The following is a 15,788-nucleotide window of genomic DNA, read 5'->3' as shown; positions in this document are numbered from 1 at the left end:
AGAGTGCCACAACCCAGGTGACTGCAACTGGGGTCTGGATGGACAAAGTGACTCAAGATGTGAGGTGCTGACCAGGCCCCCTTTACACTATCCTTCCCTACAGCCTTCCCATAGCCACAAAAGAGCCCCCCCCCCCACCTATAGCTCAGCCAGGTGGTCACAGATGCCCCATAAGTAGCCCCCTTTATCTGTCTCATCCATAAGACTCACAGACGACAGGCATGCAGTCTACTGAACCCACTCATATATTTGGGACTAATTTCCCTTGCTTCCTAGTCTCCTAATTAGCAGAGTAAGTGTTGAGGCAAACTCTGAGGCACTCTCATACCTTTCCCACATCAGACACAACCTCTTCTCTCCCTCCGGTCTGATCTCACAGGTTGGCTTAATTCCTGGGGAGGTGGTGGTCTAGCGTGGCCTTGAACACCAGAGGGTGCTTCAATTACAAGACTTTCATTTGAGTGAACCTGAACCAGCATCACCCCACACACAGGGCCTGTGCTACCTGATAGCACCTGTCCCAGAGGCAGGGTGCATCCACAGTGGGCAGATTAAAAAGGTTAGCATTGCCCAATAAGTAAATCAATCAGGATTTATATGCTCAATCTGGCCATCTCCAGGTATGATCCATTCAAGGGGACATAGCTAATTTGGGGCAGCTTTGGAATTAGGTTACTGGTATCTCCAAATGCAAAGGCTCTTTTTTTTTTTTTCACCTCCAGGGTTATTGCTGGGGCTCAGTGCCTGTACTATGAATCCTCTGCTCCTGTGGCCTTTTTGTTTATATAAATAAATATATATATATTTATTTTGATAGGACAGAGAGAAATTGAGAGGGAAGGGGAAGATAGAGAGGAAGAGAGAAAGACAGACACTTGTAGACGTGCTTCACCGCTTGTGAAGCGACACTTCTGAAGGTTGGGGAGCCAGGGGCTCGAACTAGGATCCTTGCTCTTTGTACTATGTGTGCTTAACCCAGTGCACCACTGCCCAGCCCCCAAGGCCCCTTTTTTTTAAAAAAATTTTTTTTAACTTTAATTAATTTATTTTTATTGTCACTAGGGTTATCTCTGGTTTGGTTTTTTTTTTTTTTTGGATAGGACAGAGAAAAATTGAGAGGCAAGGAACAGATAGAAGGATATACACCTGTAGCACTGCTTCACTATTTGTGAAGTTTTTCTCCTGCAGGTGGGGGCCCTGGACTTGTACCTAGGTGCTTGTGCATGGTAACACCTGCGCTTGACTCGCTGTGACACCACCTGACGCCCAAGCCATTTTTAAAAATCCCATTACCAACTGCAAGAAAAGGTGAAAAAATAATGTACAAGAGGGTTAGATGGCCTCTGGGTGTAAGCTTTTCTAGCACACTGAGCCCACTTCAATGACTCTAAAATGCTTTGTAACTCATACAAGCCCAAGCTCCCGCCAAACAGTAAAACCTCTCGTTGCTCTATTGTTGACTCATCTGTTCTAGACTGGCTGTTTTCTGAGACTGGTCAATGTTCACAGGGTTTTCTGCCTCGCAGGCTGCCTGGAGAGTCTGAAAGTTTTGCTGAAGGACACCAATGACATGGTGCGGATAAAGGCCACCGAGGTGCTCTACATCATGGCAACCCATAACATAGGCAGGTGGGCAGCTGTCTCGGCAAATCAATGCCCTGCTTGAGAATCACACCTTTCCTCTGGGTCACATGCTGTTGAAAGGCCTTGAGTGTTCTGAATTTTTGTCTGTCATCCTGGCCTTCCTAGGGATATCTGTTTGATTACAAGAGGTCTCTCTCTCTCCCTCTCTTTCTCTCTCTGTAAGAAGGGTTTGATTGCCTCTCTGTGTGTATGGGGTGTGTGTGTCTAATGGGGCCCTTTATTCTAGATCAGGGAATTTTATTTATGTGGTTCTGGGGCCTCTCAAATATAGGATACCATCACCCCAAGGCCAACTTTCCTCCAGCTATTTTATTTTATTTTACTTTTACTTTTATCGCCACCAGGGTTATTGCTTGGGCTTGGTGCCCGCACTATGAATCCACTGCTCCTGTGGTAGCTATGTTTTTCCTTTATTTTTTATTTTAGCTGGTGGTTTCAACTCCTGCTTGCAACACCACATTTTTCTAGGTTTCTAGTACCTGAAAGTGTCCCTTTCCTGTGTACGTGCAGCATTACATTCTATACTTTAAAAAAACATGCAGGCTAAGTGGTGGCATATCTGAGAGAGTACACATGTTACTATATCTAAGGACCCAGGTTCAAGCCCCTAGCTCCCACCTGCAGGGGGGAAGCTTCGTGAGTAGTGAAGTAGTGCTGCAGGTATTCTCTCTCTCTCTCTCTCTCTCCTGCCTCCTCCTCTTTCTCCCCCACCTCCCCCTTCTAATTACTCTCTGTCCTATAAAATACATGAAAGGAAAAAAAAAAAAAAAAAGGCTGCTGGAGCAGTGAATTTACCATGCCAGTATCAAGCCCCAGAAGTAACCCTGGTGGCAAAACCAAACAAAACCCAGATATTTTTGTTCTTTCTTTTGCCACCATAGTTTCTGATGGGGCTTTGCACCTGCATGATTCCACCACTCCTAGCAGATTTTAATTAAACACTTTTTCGATAAAGACTGAAAGAAGGGCTGGGCAGTGGTGTGCCAGGTTAAGCACAAATACCACAAAGCGCAGGGACTGCTCAAGGTTGGAGCCCCTGGCTCCCCATCTGCAGGGGTGTTGCTTCACAAGCAGTGAACAAGTTTGCAGTTGTCTATCTTTTCTCTTTCCCTCTCTGTCTCCCTTCCATTCTTAATTTCTCTGTCCTGTCCACTAAAAAAAATAAAATAAATGGCCACTAGAAGCAGTGCATTCCTAATGTAGGCATCGAGCCTCAGCAATAACCCTGGTGGCAAAAAAAAAGGGAACGGCAGAAAGTGAAGGAGAGTCATCATAGCATTGCCCTGTACTTGTGATACTCTCCCTGTGCAAGTGTTCCCATGTTGGGGAGTGGGGGCTTGAACTTGAGCATGGTAACATGTCTGATGAGTGACATGATATAATATCTCTCAGCCCTCTTCCCCTTAATAATTCATTTTATATTGTGGTTAGATATCAGTGTGTATGTAGAGGGGGGCTGCAGACGTACTGTCCCATATCAACTCAGTTCACCTCTTAACCTGGGATCACTGGGATTTACAGTGTGTCAAAAACAGAACACAGGATAGGACTTATCTGGTAGAACACAGGACTAGTATGCCCAGTACTCTCAGCTCAGTTTCCCAGTGCTGGGTGTACCCGAGTCCCCTAACATCTCTCTCTCTCTTTCTCCTTAAGGAATAAGTTAAAAAAAAAAAGTAAGTTCTGGCTAGTAACACATGCACAAAGAGTCAGGTTGAAGCCCCCAGTTCTCATCTGTGGGGGATTGAGAGGATATCGGTAGAGCCACGATGAAAGGATATCTATGTATCTATCTTCTCCCCTTTCAATTTCTCTCAGTCCTAAAATAAAAAAAAATTATTTAAAAAGTGGGCGAGGCAGATAGCATAATGGTTATGCAAAAAGATTCTCATGTCTGAGGCTCCAAGGTCCCAGGTTCAGTCCCTTCTACCACCATTAGCCAGAGCTGAGCAGTACTATGGAATTAAAAAAAAAAAAAAAAAAGCACAGAAATCACAATCATCCCTCCAGCCCTGTGCAGGGCCCACTGCCCAGTGTGTATATGTGCAGAGAGGAAGAGGCAGAACCAGTGATGATGAGACTGCAAGAGGCAGGCACTCAGGGTGTCTGCCGTGTTGGCCGTGAACAGCAGACACCCTTCAGAGAAGTCTTGAGTCCTTCCTTAGGTGTTGGGGCCTCTCACAGAATCAGTCCTGCTTCGCCCCAACCTTCTCATGCAGTGTTGTCCTTATCTGTACCTGCTCCCTGGGCAGGACTTAACCAGGTTAATACATGTGAAGTGCTCAATCTCGGACACCTGCAAAATGTCTGCCCCCTTCGGCCCTAGTGGCTTCCTGACAGGCAGGCTTTATTGGTTATTTCTGATAACTATCTCCCTCTCCCCACAGATGTTTTCTGCAGGCTCACACACATGCTGCTCAAGGCCATTTCCAGATGTCCACCTCAGTCCCCATAACCTTCCAGTCTCCTGTCTCCTCTTTGGGTTCAAACTCAGGTCCCTGGACAGCTTTGATCCAGAGGGTTACTATGAATGGGGTGTGTGTGTGTGTGTGTGTGGTGGTGGTGGTAGTAACATAATGAGCACTATTATTCACATGCTTTTTACCAACAAGTGCAGAGCAGTATGGGTGTGTTTGGGTCTGTAGGATGTGTGTGTGTGAGTGTGTGTGTGTGTGGTGGGTATCCTTCCCATATGTGACTGGGCAAGACCTTTGATTGTGTCTCACTTCCTTTATCTGACACAATCTCAGGGAAAGTGCTTTATTACCTTCGGGGCACAGAGGAATGAAGATTCCCTTATTTTTTCTTTTGTGTGTATTAGGGCCTTGTGCCTGTGCAATTCTATTCTACTGTGCCCAGTGCTTTCTTCTCTGGGCCCACTACCTGCAATACCACTAACCCCCAGCTCTCTACACAACCCCCTCCTTGCCATCAGGACTGATCATTTGTGCAAACCAGGACAGACACACAGCATAGTCATTGACAGAATTCATGTGCACCACAGCTGCTGCAGACATCCAGTTCTTAGGGTCCCACCTGCAGCAAGGCTATATACCTGGTGTTAGCCATTGATGCCATCAGCTTCAACGTAGAGGAGAGAGCAAGGTGCCACTATGAGCCCCTGAGTCTTAAGTTCTTACTAGACCACTGGAGATTCTGCAGGCATATTCATGGAGGTCATCCTCATTAAGCCACTCCAGAAAGTTGGCAGAAGAAATCCCAAGATAAGGGAAATCACTCAGCCAACCATGCACCATGGGTGGTCTCTGTGCTGCAGCTGGAAAGGGGCCAGTACGCTCTATCTAGCTCTACTATTGTGCCTAGTAATAAGCACTATCTGCAGACTTCTTATTTAATAAACAATTTAGGATGGTAAAAAAGAAAATCCTACTGGGATTGAATAAAATGCATATTCCTTTTTTTTTTTCTTCCAATTTTTTTTTTTTTTTTTTTTTTTACCAGAGCACTGCTCAGCTCTGGCTTATGGTAGTGCAGGGGATTGAACCTGGGACTTTAGAGCCTCAGGCATGAGAGTCTCTTTGCATAACCATTATGCTATCTACCCCTGCCCTGTATATTCCTTTTATTATTTTAAAACCATTGCATTTCTTTGGTTTAAAGTTTTTATTTATTTAATTATTTTAATGATTTATTTTCTTTTTCTTACATTTGATAGGACAGAGAGAAACTGAGAGGGGAGGGAGAGACAGAGAGACATCTGCAGCACTGCAGCACTACTTTGTGAAGCTTCCTCCTGCAGGTGAGGATGGGTGGGCCTGAACCTGGGTCTCTGAACATGATAATGTGTACTCTCAACCAAGTGTACCACCACCTCACACCTTTAATTTATTTCTTATACATATACCAGAGCACTGCTCAGCTCTACCTTATGGTGATGCTGAGGACTGAACCTGGGACCTTTGGTGCTTCAGGCATCATGGTTTTTTTTTTTTACATAACCATTATGCTGTCTCCCCAGACCTGTATATTCCTTTTAAACAGTTTATTTTTACTCCGAACTCATATGATTAGACATTCACTGGTGAGCAGCTCAGGCCTCTTCTTATATCTGAGTCCACTGGCTAGATTTTTTTTTCTGACATCTTTTTGCTTTAAACCACACCTATAGTATCTCATCTGCAGCTTTGATTGGTTTCCAGCACAGCGAGAACTCAAAGACATTAATGAAGCAATCTACATGCACAAATCTTCCAGATTTTTTTATAATCATATCCTTACCTTTTCTTTTTTGAAGACTCACTTTCAAGTCTTTCCAAGGCATTCAATCAACTTTGTTTTCATGAGAAAATTAGAAGAAAAAAAAGTCTTTTTTCTCCCAGTTGGTTTGCCTAGTTTTTAATTAACTTATATAATTATAACAACAAGCATAACAGGCATGCATAGGTTTGGAGTTAGGCAGCTGGCAGCTGGCAAACAAGATGCACAGCTGGGAAAAGGGGGAAGGGCTACAAGGGCACCAGCAGGGGTGTGTGTGGGGTTCAGAGAGGTGGTCAGCTGAGCCTGGCATTTCAGGGGAGGCCTTACAGGAGATATACACTATAGACTTCTTCCTCTTCATCCCCATTTCATAGACAGTAGGACTGAGACTTGGAAAGGTTCACAGAGCCTGAGTCAGAGTCCTAGCTAGGAAGGGGCAGAACTGTATGATTCTGACATCTGGTCCTTTCCAACACTGCTCAAGTCACACATGGTCATGACTTTGAGGGATACCCAAGGCGACTGTTCCCCCCACCCCCTTGTCTTTGTCTTCTCTCAGGAAGCTGGAGGAAGTGGTCTGCAGGTGCACCCACTTCTTGCCTCTTACTGGATTCAATCTGGGTTTGGTCTTTGCTGCCTCTGAATCTGACTTCTCTTCCCCCAGAGAAGGCTTTTTGGAGCACAATATCATTCGTGCCCTGTCCTTCCTGCTGAATGACCCCCAGCCAACCTGCCGATACAACCTGCATCAGACCTTCAAGTACTTGGCTGAGCTGCCTTCAGGTAGGCTCACAATGAGTGCTGGGCAGGCCTGCGTCTCTTCTCAGATCAGGCAGGCAGTGCTGCAGATAATGGTCTAGAACACATTTTGTGTGTTTGTGGTGGTGGCAGTGGTGGTGGGATGGACTGGGCCACATGTGCATGGTATCATTGCTCTTAATCATTATTCTTCATTCAGATAGAGAGGGAAGAGTGGGTGCTGGGGTTTGAACTTGGGTCGCCTGTATTACCATGCATCCTGCCCAGTGTGCCATCTCTCAGACCCTCAAACACATTCCATATATATATATTATTGCCACCAAGGTTAGTGCCAAGGCTCAGTACCTGCACTATGAACCCACTTTTCCTGGTGGCCATTTCCCCTTTTTATTTAATAGGATAGAGAGAAATTGAGAGGAAAGGGAGAAGTGGAGAGAGGGGGAGGCACCTGCAGCACTGCTTCACCATTCATGAAGCCTCCCCACTGCAGATGAGAACCAGAGACTTGAACTGGGACCCCTATGCATGGTAGCATGTGTGTCCAGCTGTTTGCACAACCACCTGGCCTCCAGAACACATTCTTTAAAAGCTGTGATTTTGCTACGCTGCAATGTACATGTATAAGGAATTACTGCAGGCAAACTGTACATGAGTAGAGTTTGATTAAATTGTAGTAAGGAACTATGCCTCAGACCCACTCCCTAATTCCAGAAATCTATAGAATATTAGCAGCACTCCAGAAGTTCCCATGCTAGTGAACTAGTTGGTTATTACCTCTCAGCCAAAGACTTGACAGCATCTTTAATCTTTTTTTTCTTTTTCCTCCTTTCTTTTATTTTATTTTTTTTCCCACCAGGGTTATTAGCTGAAGGTTGGTACTAGCACTATGTATTCACCACTCCTGGTGGCCATTTTTTCCTTCTCCCTATCTATCTATCTATCTATCTATCTAAGATAGGGCAGAGAGAAACAGAAAAAGGACAAGGATCTAGAAAGAGGGAAGCAAACCCCCTGCAGGTAGGAAGAAATGAGGGCTCCAACCCGGCTCTTTGCACAGGTCCTTGTACTTAGTATTGTGTGCGCTTCACTGGGTGCGCTACGATTTCTATGACTGTTGAATAGCTTATACGTCTTTTAAAACTTGACATTAATGGAAACGTACAGTCTGTCATATTTTGTCTCTGGTTTCTTTGGCTCAACATTTTTGTCTCTCAGATCCATATACACATCTTAGGCATTACTGATTTCTGCAGGAGGTTCGGTATCAGCATGCGGATAGTAACTGGTGGTTTATCCAGGCTGTTGCCAATGGCTATTTGAATTGTTTCTGTGTATGGCTACCAAGAGTACAGCAGCTCTAAATATTCTTGTATGGACGTGGATATGCATTTCTTGAGAGATGTACCTAGGGGCAGAATTGTTGCGTATAAAGTAAGTTTGGAAAATACTGCAAATGTTCTTCCTAAAACAGTTCTGCTGGAAGTCGGGCTGTAGCGCAGCAGGTTAAGCGCACATGGTATGAAACTCGAGGACCAGTGTAGGGATCCCAGTTTAAGCCCTCGCTCTTCACCTGCGGGGGTGGGGGGGTCACTTCACAAATGGTGAAGCAGGTCTGCAGGTGTCTCTCCCCATCTCTGTCTTCCCCTCCTTTCTGCATTTCTTTCTGTCCTATCCAGCAACAACACCATCAATAACAACAGTAATAATAACCACACAATGATAAAAACAAGGGCAACAAAAAAGGAAAATAAATAAATAAATATTTAAAAAAAAACAGTTCTGCTAAGTTTTGCTCCTACATATGTGTTCCAGAGTCTCTGGGCAACATCCACACTGGATATTTCCTGCCTTTCTGAGTGTTTTTTGTTTAATGTGTGGTAATGCCTCATTAAGTGTGAGTACTATGAGCAAGTGTAAGAAATGTAATAAGGCACACACACACACTTCTTTTTTTTAATATAAAAAATTGGACCTCGTCAGTGCATAGTGGTGGAGGAAATTGACGGTAGGAATATTGCATAAAACCCAACACAAGCAGATAAGAAACTCCACTTAAATCCACACCATTCCCACCACCAGAGTTCTGAATCTTCACTCTCTCCACTGCAACCCACCACAGTTCCCCTAAAATTGTAGACATGGGCCAACCATCTTCTCTACAATGATCTGTCCACATGTATATATAGTTGCCCCTTCTTTTTCTGATTTAATCCTCTCTTCCCCTCTAAGCCACTCATAGCATCGTAGCTACCTCCATATGTCCCTCTCCTTTTCCTTCACTCTCTCTCTGAGTGCTGATGGAGCTGGAGAAGAGTCCCCTTATTTTCATCCTGTGGATCAAGGTTGTTTATGGGGAGCAGAAAGTAGGAGTTCTGGCTTCTGTAGCTGCTTCTCTGCTAAGCATGGGCATTGACAAGATCAATGAGCATTTTATTTATTTTTTTAAATTTAATTATCTTGTTGGATAGAGACTGCCAGAAGTTGAAAGTGAAGGGGGTGATAAGAGAGGGAGACAGAGAGACACTTGCAGCCCTGCTTCACCACTCGCAAAGCTTTCCCCTTGCAGGTGGGGACTGGGGGCTCAAACCTGGGTTCTTGCACATTGTAACATGTGCACTCCACTAGGTGCATCAGCACCCAGCCCCTCAATGAGCATTTTAAAATGAGAAGCTCATTCCAAGAATCATGATGTGAGGCCTGGGTTGGGGGTAGACTTCCCTCATCCCATTTCATCACTTGACAATTTTTTGATCAGAAATATCTATGCATTTTAGTGACTAAAATAATGGTACTATTGTTTTAGTAGTGCCTTGGAAAAGAGAGTAATTTTTCTCATAACCATCTTAACTGGGTGATTCTCAAAATTTTATTTTTTATTTTTATTTTCATGGTGGCATTTTGTTTGCTGGGGACTGAAATTGTGACAGTAATGAAGGAGAAGGGGGTGGTGGTGCCTTAAGTTCAAAATGGGCAAACACAGCGGCCCTCAGCCATGTGTTCCCTCTGTCCTCACCCTTGTTGCCTGTGTGTCCCTGGGAAGGCTGCTTACCCATCTCTGAAGTGAGGCTGGCAGCTGGGGTCACTGGGCCCTCCTGTGGCACAGCCCCCAGCATGATGGGACCCCAGGTTGAGGTCTTGGAGAAATGACCACAGGGCCAGGTGCAAAGAGATAGGCAAACAGATTAGAACCATGGGGTGGGGTGGGAGGTAGGGAGCTGGGGTCCCCAACTGTCTGGGAGGCCTTCTTTCTCCTGGGCTGACTGCTGGGAGTGAGGTGGGAGGGGGTGGCATGCTAGGGACTACAGAGCACCCCCCCCACCATGGTATTTTAATTAAATAGTTAATTAACTATATTTGGGTATGAACCTAGCATCTCATGCATGTATTGGTACTGAGTTGCGTCCCTGGTCCCTTTTTCTTTTCTATTTTTTTTAAATCATTGTATTAGGGGAAATGATGGCTTATAGCACAATTTAAGTGGAGTTTCTTATCTGCTTGTGTTGGATTTTATGCAATATTCCTACCGTCAGTTTCCTCCATCACTATGCACTAACCAGGTCCAATTTTTTTATATTAAAAAAAAAAAAAGAAGTGGGAGTCGGGCGGTAGCGCAGCGGGTTAAGCGCAGGTGGCGCTAAGCACAAGGACCAGCGGAAGGATCCCGGTTGGAGCCCCCGGCTCCCCACCTGCAGGGGAGTCGCTTCACAGGCGGTGAAGCAGGTCTGCAGGTGTCTGTCTTTCTCTCCCCCTCTCTGTCTTCCCCTCCTCTCTCCATTTCTCTCTGTCCTATCCAACAACAATGACATCAATAATAACTACAACAATAAAAAAAAAAAAAACGGGGGTCAGGCGGTGGCGCAGTGGGTTAAGCGCATGCGGCGCAAAGCGCAGGGACCGGCGTAAGGATCCCGGTTCGAGCCCCCGGCTCCCCACCTGCAGGGGAGTCGCTTCACAGGCGGTGAAGCAGGTCTGCAGGTGTCTATCTTTCTCTCCCCTTCCCTGTCTTCCCCTCCTCTCTCCATTTCTCTCTGTCCTATCCAACAAAGAATTGCGTCAACAAGGGCAATAAATAACCACAACGAAGCTACAACAAGGGCAACAAAAGGGGGAAAAAATAATGGCTTCCAGGAGCGGTGGATTCATGGTGCAGGCACCGAGCCCAGCAATAACCCTGGAGGAGGAAAAAAAAAAAGGGCAACAAAAGGAATAAATAAATAAATAATTTAAAAAAAGAAGTGTGTGTGTGTGTGTGTGTGTGTGTGTGTGTGTAGGGAGAGACCAAAGCATGGCTCCCACTATGGAGTTTTGTTGTTTGAGGCTGTGGTACAGGGGATCCTACCCAGGGTCTTGAGTCAACTTCCAGGTCCCTCTGGTGGTCTTTTAAAAGATCATGGGGGCAGGGGGGTTGTGCGGCATTGCAGCAGACTAAGCTCATATGGTGCAAAACAAAAAGACTGGCGTAAGGATCCCTGTTCGAGCCCCTGGCTCCCCACCTGCAGGGGGGCTGCTTCACAAGCAGGGAAGCAGGTCTGCAGGTGTTTATCTTTCTCTCCCCCTCTCTGTCTTCCCCTTCTCTCTCCATTTCTCTCTGTCCTATACAACAACAACATCAATAAGAATAATAACAACAATAAGGGCAACAAAAATGGCCTCCAGGAGCAGTGGGATTTGCAGTGTGCAGTGCCAGCACTGAGCCTCAGCGATAACCCTGGAGCCAAAAGAAAAAAAAATCACAGGGGAGGGGTGGTGGAAAAATAGCTCACTTGAAGTGTGCACTGCTTCATCATGCAAGGGACCCAGGTTTTCGCCTAGCTTCCACTACACTGCAAAAAGCTTTGTGCTGTGTTTTCCCCCCATCTCTCTGTCTCTATTTTTTTTTTTTTAATTTAAGAAAGGAGACATTAACAAAACCATAGGATAGGAGGGGTACAACTCCACACAGTTCCCACCACCCGGTCTCCATATCCCATTCCCTCTCCTGTTAGCTTTCCCATTCTCTATCCCTCTGGGAGTACAGACCCAGGGTCTGTCTCTATTTCTATCTTTTTTTTTAAATGAGAGATAGAAAGATAGGCCGACAGACTAAGGGCACTGTTCAGCTCTGGTTTTTGGTGTTGATAAGGACTGAATTTGGGAGTGCAGAGCCTCGGGCATGAAAGTCTTTTGCATAACAATTAGGCTGTCTTTGCAACCTTCTGCCTCTATTTTCAAATAAACACACCCTGGGGTCAGGAGCTAGGTCATCAGATAGACTGCATACTTTTCCTGTTCAAGGATCACCATTTAAGAGGATTTGCATTGGGAAACCACGATCAGTGGAGTAGTGCTTTGGTTTCTCTCTGATTCTGTCTCTTACCCTCCATAAGCAAATTATTAACATTTTTAGAAAGGAATCTGCTAGAAGTGAAAGAATGGAGTTTGGAGATAGCCCTTTTGTTAAGTAATAAGTAAATACCCCCTACCCCTGGCCTTAGGGGGTCAGTGGAATTGGCTGGTTCTCTCCTGCAGCTGTGGTTGACAATCGCTGGGATATTATGGTATCTTTATGAAAAATCCCTGGCCCAGGTTCAGCTAACTGAATGCCTAGTGCTCCCCACAAGAAACTGTCACTAAACAGGATGTGGAGAGAGGGAACTAACTACTCTCAGGGCTCTTACAATTCCTGTGAGCCTTCAAAGGAATATAGATGATAACAAACATGATACATCTTAACATTCTACCATATTTCATAGATGCTTGAGTTTTTTGTTTAAAAAAAAAAGATACTTATACAGTCCAGGAACTGGTATATTACTCAACTGGTAAAGCAAATACTTTATAAAGCTTGAAGACCCAGGTTCAAGCTCTGGCATCACATGGGAGTTCCACAGATTAGAGGAGCAGTGTTGTTTTCTCCTCTTTTCCTCTTTCTCTACCTGAAATAAAAGGAATAAAAAATTGTCTGGGACCAGTGGCATGATGCATGCTTGAGGCCCTGACTCCACAAAACAAGTAAAACTCCACGGACCTTTTCCCTAGCACCCCACCTCCCCGGCTTCCCCATGACCCAGGTTCTAGGGTGATTGTATCCCTGTGTAAGCTCACATTTTTACCCCAAAAGCAATTATGCCTGTAGATTTACTCTTGCTGGCCTTAAAACTGTGCAAATAGAACTTGCTATATGTAACCTTTTGCTCCTTAAGTAAAACCTTTGAAATGGATTGTGAGCTCTATCCCTCAGGTGCCAAGGGCTTTATTAAACTATTTACTGTGACCTTGAGTTTGACCGTGTGCTTCTGGGGTTCACTAAGCCTAGTCACCTGCCCACAGGCTGGCAGTGGGTTCCTCTCCCCAGCATTCCTGCTCAGGTTTTCCTGGAATCCCTCCCAGAATGCCAGTCTTAAACAACTGCTTCCTAGCTGGCCGTCCCCCAGCGGGTGAGGGAGCTCCCTGGGGCATCTGCTCAGCACCCCCATGGCGTGCTGTGCTCCCCACTGCACTGGCAAGACTTTGCTTTTGTGAGAGAGGGAGCTTCTTTCCTCCAGAAGGTGCTACCTCCATGTCCTTCTCTACCCAGTACCCTGGGGGGAGCAGGTACCCAGCCTGCTCAGTGCTTTTTCGCCCTCCTCCCCTCTCTCATTTGAGGGAGTGTTTCCTTACTCCTACAGGTTTCATACATTGCAGATGTTTCCAGGGCTGTTTGTGCGACTTTTCCTGTTGTTGTTTATTTGCATTTTTGAATATAGTCAGCATCATCAATATTTTCCCTTTGTGTGTTTTTTTTTTTTCCAATTTTGGGTGTGTGCATACAGGGGGTTCTGTTTAAGAGAATTTGATGCTGCTGAAGAACTCATGAAGATACTCTGCCTTCTAAAAGTGAAAGAGCTTTGCTTTTGTGTTTCCCCTCATGAAGGGACCTGGTTGTAACACAGTAACAGATGTTACTGTGTCTAGTTTGAGTACGGTAGTCCTGGCTAGTCTGACACTATCCTAACCATATACAACAGGTCTGTGGTAACCTGGGTGTTGGTGGAAGACACTTTACTCTGGCATTCACAAGCATGGAGTGCATCATGCTGAGTGGGGGTGGGGCGGGCGGGCCATGTTTCGCACAAGTCTCACTGAGGGTAAATGGTTAGCCCTGATGTTTGATCACAGAACATCCTGGGTGCTCATTATCTGTGCCCAGGGGGAGTCTGGGATGCCTGGTGAAGAGTAGATGCTAAGTGTAGAGCTGAGGTGGAAGGAGTGAGAGATCCATGAGGTGTGGTAGGTGCCCTAAGAAGGTCCATCAGGTGGTGGGTGTTCTGGGTGTTTTGACTTCTGGAATAGCCAGTGTGGCTGGCGGCTGTACTCCAGGAAGAGTCCTTCCGATGTGTGGTCCTGGGTGGATCACATTTATCTCAACAACTCTCTCTGCTCTAATCATTATGGACAACTGCATGGGACTTGGAGCCCTGGCTTCACCAGGTAGTGACAGGCAGTGGGGGTGTGTATCCAGACATGGGTAGGACAGTCTGCACTCGGGGCTGGGGCTCAGGCTCATGGTAACTGTTAGCTGGGTTTCTGTCCATGGCCACACTGGTAGGCAGCATAAGCTGGTGACTGGCACACAGGCATTGTCTGTCAAGGTTTATGCCATATATTTAAGGATCACCAGTTAGCTGTCTTCCTGCTGTAATTCACTCACTTGCTCCTTCATTCATTCCAGTGCCATACACTGGTGTGTGTGTGTGTGTGTGTGTGTGTGTGTGTGTGTGTGTGTGTGTGTGTGTGTGTGTGTGTGTGTGTGTGTGTGTGGAGTCATTTGGAGCTTGTTGCATTTCCCAGATCAACCAGCAGAGGGAGGCGCAGGACTGATGAGCCCAACAGAGCTTGGGTGACCTGGGGAGTAGGGCTGAACTGGGACACTGTGCCATGGGGAGAGAGGGCTGAATGTGACAGCCTCCCCTCGTCCCACCCTAACATACACCCTTTCTTTCTCTCTCTCTCTCTTTTTGCCTCCAGGGTTATTTCTGGGGCTCGGTGCCTGCACCACGAATCCACTGCTCCTGTAGGCTATTTTTCCCTTTTGTTGCCCTCGTTGTTTATCGTTATTGTGGTTATTTTTATTGTTGTTGTCATTGTTGTTGGATAGGACAAAGAAAAACCGAGAGAGGAAGGGAAGACAGAGAGTGGGGAGAGAAAGACAGATACCGGCAGACCTGCTTCACCACTTGTGAAGTGACTACCCTGCAGGTGGGGAGCTAGGGGTTTGAACTGGGATCCTTCCGCCAGTCCATGCGCCATGTGCGCTTAACCCACTGCGCTACCGCCCAGCCTCCCCACCCTTTCTTTTAAAGATAGATACAGAGAGGCAGAGAGGTTGAGAAAGGGAGAAAAAGAGACCATAACACGGAAGCTTCCTTCAATGGTATGTGTGTGTGTATGTGTGTGTGTGTGTGTGTGTGTGTGTGGGCTCAAACCAGTACACTATCCAAGTAAACTGTTTTGCCAGCCTGCTAAACACACTGTAATCTTGGTAGCTGTCAAGGGGTGCAGGCAGACATCCCTGGAGTTATGCTGTTTGTGATAGAGAGAAATCAGGGTATCTGTGTGTGGACGAAGCTGACGTTGTGTGAGCAGTGGAAATCTAGGTGGAGTGACTGCTGGAGAAGCAAGGCAGGGTGTTCTCCCACTTCTGCAGAGGGGTAACGTTACCTCAGCCAGGTCCCCCCCCCCAAGCATCTCTTTCCCTCCTTTGAGACTTCTTGTCTTCCTGTCTCTGTCACCACAGGGTTAAAGGAAGGAACTTACTATCTCATGGGGGTTAGGGGTGGAGTGGCAAGGTCCATCAGGACCCTGGGTATGTCCTCAGCATGGTGATCTTTGTGGCCAGTCACTCCCTTCCTGGTCTTAGCAAAGATGGTACCCACCAACAGTGACACTACCCATTGAGCTCCCAGACTTCTGGACCTGCCAGGTGCCTCCCCTGTCCCTCCTGTCCCCTTCGGCAGGGGGCACCTTGCCCTTCCTGGCCCGCTTGGGCCAGGCCTGCCTCAGCCTTCTCTGTAAAGTTTAGTAACACCCCCTCCCTCCTTAGTTTGGGATAGCCTGTTACATATGGAATTGCTAAAGGGACACGTCTTTAAATGCTGGGTGGAGCCAGCTGGCACCTAACCTAGAACGTATCTCCTGGTGGGGTGACA

The 15,788-nt window shown here is 46.2% G+C and overlaps 1 protein-coding gene across 1 annotated transcript in view; it reads left to right on the top strand.

Moving 5' to 3' along the window:
- The window catches only part of RSPH14 (radial spoke head 14 homolog), an 85,691-nt gene that overhangs the window by 210 nt on the left and 69,693 nt on the right, over positions 1–15,788 (top strand). The window contains exons 2-3 of the mRNA XM_007528790.2: positions 1,527–1,629; positions 6,527–6,645. Coding sequence (XP_007528852.1) covers positions 1,527–1,629; positions 6,527–6,645 — 222 coding nt within the window. The remainder of the gene's footprint in view (positions 1–1,526; positions 1,630–6,526; positions 6,646–15,788) is intronic.

Source organism: Erinaceus europaeus, chromosome 6 (genome assembly GCF_950295315.1).
Source record: "Erinaceus europaeus chromosome 6, mEriEur2.1, whole genome shotgun sequence".
Taxonomy (NCBI): domain Eukaryota; kingdom Metazoa; phylum Chordata; class Mammalia; order Eulipotyphla; family Erinaceidae; genus Erinaceus; species Erinaceus europaeus.
This window is presented reverse-complemented; position numbering and strand designations above follow the sequence as displayed.